At 31.9% G+C, this 5509-nt stretch overlaps 1 protein-coding gene across 1 annotated transcript; it reads left to right on the forward strand.

Annotated features, from left to right (window-relative positions):
* The first annotated feature begins 1249 nt into the window (after positions 1-1249).
* Positions 1250-2881, forward strand: LOC108572623 (mitochondrial inner membrane protease ATP23 homolog). Its single transcript, XM_017934879.1, has 5 exons — positions 1250-1451; positions 1803-1848; positions 2056-2137; positions 2204-2428; positions 2684-2881. Exons 1-5 carry the CDS (start codon positions 1250-1252, stop codon positions 2879-2881), a joined length of 753 nt encoding a protein of 250 aa, XP_017790368.1.
* The last annotated feature ends 2628 nt before the right edge of the window (positions 2882-5509 follow it).

The following is a 5509-nucleotide window of genomic DNA, read 5'->3' on the forward strand; positions in this document are numbered from 1 at the left end:
TAATAACTGCACATTCCAAAGAAATAGATTTACGAGTATTTGTACTTATTATTTATATGTGGTAACTTACCTAACATAGAATACAGAACTAATTGAATTGTTTCAAAGTGTTATATACATTTTCGCTGATTATTACTATCACGCTATTTCATTGCTGTAATTTGTATAAAATATATATATTTTTTCTAATTTCCAAAAAATTTGCATTTCCAGTTTACTCGTTTTCCTCCTTTAAAGATAGAAAATTTCAATACTAAATTGTTACTGTTGTATAACAAAATATTCCAGACTTAAAGGGCTACAAGTTATTGAAAGAAACAGTCGGTAATTCCTGGAAATCCCTCGATAGCTGCAACCGTAAGGTCCCGAACATGCCGCAACTGAGCGTGCACTATTGTAGTTGTTAGAATTGTAGCATTCTTAGCACCTCAGGGTTAAAATCTAATCGACAATGCCCATTGCATAATTACTTATATATCTGCCATATCCATGTTCTTGATTCTAATAATCAATTAACGTCTTCTTTAACATTTACCCCTACTACAAATATTAATAAAAAGATGAGGCGACATTGCTATTAACTACAGCACCTTTTTCAGAAAAAATATCTTTCACGAACAGGTGAAGCACTTATTCCATTTTTCTAAACTCTTCTGAGGTATTGACAAAATAAATTTTTCCACCCCAATTGTACGAACTATTTTCATGATCTATTGTCACGAAGTCACTATTTGCCGATTTATTTTGCAAATTAAATAATATGCTTTCATTGTTAAATATGGAGATAATTTTACATAAAAAAATAAATCGAAAATGTAAAGTAACGTGCATATACCCCATATCAAATTTCAGCATCGATTTATTCAAAAATATAACTTTGTATGAAAAAATGTTACCCTACCTTTCCAAATTATATTTTCATGTACCGGTTCGATGACATTCAATATAATACAAATGAAATAATTACTTATTAAGGATCAATTTTAATTAGCACATCTTTAGTAAATCTATTTCACATCTTATTAAAATTTCATCATTTTATTAAATCTACTTTGTAATTTGTAATATTCTGAATTTAAACAGTGTAAATTAGTAATTTCTTATTATTCAGCGAAAATGTAATCATTATTATGCACACAATAGTGGTACCGTGAACCGTATGATGTAATATCATACCATAACCTATACTTTATCATTTTTTGAGCTAGTTCTTGAAATAAGTAATATAAGAAAATATTCTTATATAGTTATGACAGTCAACAGTGAAGAAAATAAGGAACAATCAGTTCAACAGAAATGTGATAATACAAATGTAGGTTATTCCGACCTTTATCCAGGAAGAAAGCAAGCTCCAATTCGAAGTTGGTGGAGCAAACTTTTTTTAGAGGAAAAACTGGAACAAATCCAAAAAACAAAATGTGAACTTAACGTTTACGATTGTATAAAAGAAAGTAAGATTTTTTTTAGTTATTTTTTAACTTTTATTTCATTATATTGTTTTAGTTTTAATTATCATAAAATCTTATATCTTCTTCCTTTATATCTTTCCTTCTTTTATATTTTCCTCTTTTTGGAAAGTCCTTATCATAATTTAATAGTTTATACAGTTATATCGAAAAAATAAAATATAAATAATAATGTACAACAGTTTATTTAAATGTTATTGTACTATCTATCTGTAATATTTCTATTATAGTTATGAAAAATAATTTATATGTATAGAATATATTAATTGCACTACAAATTATGTAAGTCATGAATTTATGTACATTTAGAGAAACTAAACTTTTTATATATTTAAGGTCCTGCAGTCAAATTGATGATGGCAGCATTAAAGAGTTCAGGATGGTAGGTGGTAGATTATATATTTTTAAAATTCTTAAGTATTGTGTTCTATTTTGTGATGCTATTTAAAATGAATATATTTGATAGATATACATCATAGCATATATTGTAATTAAAATGTTGAGTGTGAAATTTTATTTTCTGCATTTGTATATTTTATATAAAACAAATAATATATATTGTTTTTATTTTTTATTTATTTATCAAAAGCGAAATTGATATTGGTCGTCACATTTCTTGTGAAGTATGTGATAAAGCAGTCACTGGTGGTTATGACCCACAATTAAATCAAGTGAGTATTGTGCATCAAATTTTTATACTATTGTTTAGTTAATATAAAATAATTGGTGTATTTCAGATCATAATTTGTCAAAATACAGCTGCAGACAAAGGTCGAGTTCAAAGTTCTTTGGTTCATGAAATGATACATATGTTTGATTACTGTCGTTATAATCTGAATCTAAAGAATGTGGATCATTTAGCTTGCACTGAAATAAGAGCAGCTAATCTATGTCATTGTAGTTTTCTGGGTGCAGTTACAGGGGGTACTGCTTCACCTTTCAAAATTAAACAAATGCACCGGGTAAGATACATTTATGAAATAAATTATACAAAATTTCTGATTTAATGTATTTAAAATATATCTATTTTTTTTTAATGATAACCTAAGCATTTAAATAACAATATTTACTACTTTATAGTGTAGAAATTTTCTTTACATATTTTCATTAAATAATCTTCTCCCTTATTGGTAAATGTACTATACAATAGAATATTCTTTAAAATTTCATATTATAATTTTATTAATTTCATTACTTTTAAATTATTTCTTGTTTAGAACTGTGTTGCAGACAAAGCTACTAGATCAATAATGGCAGTACAAGATGTAACAAAGGAAGAAGCAATTAAATCTGTAACACGAGTTTTTCATAAATGTTATAACGACTTAGAACCAATTGGAAGAAGAATTCGTAGAAATTCAGAAGATATGAAAAAAGCATATTTAGAAGCCTCACTATATGGATATATAGATTAAAATATGAATTATATGACTTATGAAGATATTAGAAGTTTTAAGTATAGTTTAAATTTTACTTTATATAAATATAAAGAAATTCTTTCATTAACTGTGTTGCTTAATTTTGTACCTCAAAATACTTATTGTAACAACCATCAACGAAGACAGCGACAAAAAATTTCCATTCCGCGAGAGGAAGCGAGAGGGACGACTCTCTATCCTCGTCGTCAATCAAATAATCGCGAAGCGATAGAAACTTCTAGAAGAAACTAGCTTGCGATCCGCGGTAGACTCTCGCGGTGAAAAAAAACGCGGCCAAGCATTCTTGCTATACTCTGCTGGGAGAGAACGAGGTATTAACATTGGTCGCCCTTCAGAGTGGGAGAGTACGAAGCCTAGCTTTTGGACGCCCTTACAGCACAGGAGAGTACGGGGATTGACACCTGAGTCACTCTCTAGAGGAGAAAACGGCTGGACTATCCGCCGGTCGCCTCTTAGAGAGGAGAGCTATTATAAGGGATGAAGTTATTATTTCAATACGCGATGCAACGACTCTAGTATTTACTAAAATTGAAAAATTCTTGTATAATTTCCGAAAATAGATTATTAATTACGGTAAACTAGTGAGACGGTTTAATCAAGGATGGGCATAGTGCAGGAGTATAGTGCACTCGTTCAAATCAGCTCACAATATAAATATATAATACAATAATACAACTAACTACTTAACATGCAATGCATGAAATTCCTAAGATAGCTGTAAATTATCAGTTTAGAAAATCACAAATCATAAAACAAATTCAAAATTCACTTTTCAATAACATAGAAAAATAAATAAAAATTAGAAAAACTGAAAGAAAATTAAATTACAAATACCTCGAAGAAAAGTACATGTTAAATTTAGAAATAACCTGTAACGAAAACGTATTTAATTAATGGATAGCTGGAACGTCCAAATTTTCATTAGCAAAATCTCAAATTCGATTCAATATGGAAACAAAGTTATTGGATAGTGGGTTTAATGAATAGCGTTCACTGTAAATTTTCTTAAATGTGTTTTTATTTGTATGGCGTGGAAGGACGTCTTTACTCTTCGAATTTCGTAGTCAAAGTGAAAGGAAAGAAAAAAACCGTAAGGGCACGACTGAAATTCTGTTGCGCATTTAAGGAAAGAGACCAAGAGTACATCAGTCTATTACGTTTCTTTCACTAGCAGTGTTTCTCATATGTATAACACAATTCATTTTTGCTTACTGGCTGACGCATTATTATTAGTAATAATCCAACAAAAGTCAATCCCCTATTCGACAAGGACGAAGAGCAACGATGACTAACATTGAAATCTCGATTTCCCCAAACCCCCAAAATAATTTCGAAATAATTCGTTCGAAGTGGACTATTCAATGCCTAACACTAACTCTCTAATAAGTTTGAATAATTGGAGAAGTGAAAAAGAATTCTAAGTAGAGTATTTAAAGTGTAGTAATAAAAATAAGAAATTTTGAGAGAAGGTAGTTGAGTGTGTATACGGTGGACATAGGCTGCTAGCAAGTAGCCCTCGACCACTCTACTCACGTCTCAGTACCCTCACTTCAAAATTACGCGAAGTGTCTAGGGCCCAGTATAAAGGGTAAATGATTTCGCGGGAGCTCGCGGGCTCTTATATACCTGCGGTACCCCCACCGCAAAGTCATTAGCGAAGTCGTTAGTAAGATTGGGCGCGAAACCTTGTTTTCGCGGGAAACGGACTACTTTTCGCGGGAGATCCATCACTTTTCGCGGGAAATCGATCGTTTTTCGCGGGAATCAATTATTTTTCGCGGGAAATCGCCGATTCTTTCGTAATTCTATTTTGCATTCTATTGTAATGTTATAATAACGTACAATTTATTAATGTTCACAATTGTTTTTGTAAATTTATACTTCTAACAATTTGTTACAACATTACATATAACAATTTATGCGTTTATACAAGTTTCTTCAATGGAAACGTACGTTTTAACGTTCTCGTTACTTACTCGTAGTTAAATTAATTTCGTAAGAATTAAAAATCAGGTTGACCTGTGGTCGTAGATTAAAAATAGCCATAGTACAGATAAAATTATCGTTTTAAATAATTCTTTTTATACGAATCAAAAATGTATTCAACGTTTAATTTAAAGTTCATTACGATTAAAAATCAGGTTGACCTGTGGTCGTATATCAAGAATAATCACAGTAAAACTAATATTATTATGTTGTAACAACCATCAACGAAGACGGCGACAAAAATTCCATTTCGCGAGAGGAAGTGAGAGGGACGACTCTCTATTCTCGTCGTCAATCAAATAATCGCGAAGCGATATAGAAGCTTCTAGAAGAAACTAGCTTGCGATCCGCGGTAGATTCGCGGTTTTACGCGGGAGTCTCGCGGTTTCGCGCGGGAAAACACTTGTTGATAAGCCGCGCTTCATTAGCAACGGGCAGATATAAATACCACGGCCGCGGTCGCGGTCAGGCATTCTTGCTGTACTCTGCTGGGAGATCGGTCGCCCTTCAAAGTGGGAGAGTACGGAGCCTAGCTTTCGGACGCCCTTACAGCACAGGAGAGTACGGGGACTGACACCTGGGTCAATCTCTGGAGGAGAGAACGGCTGGACTATCCGC

The sequence above is a fragment of the Habropoda laboriosa genome, unplaced genomic scaffold (assembly GCF_001263275.1).
Source record: "Habropoda laboriosa isolate 0110345459 unplaced genomic scaffold, ASM126327v1 scaffold22, whole genome shotgun sequence".
Lineage (NCBI taxonomy): Eukaryota > Metazoa > Arthropoda > Insecta > Hymenoptera > Apidae > Habropoda > Habropoda laboriosa.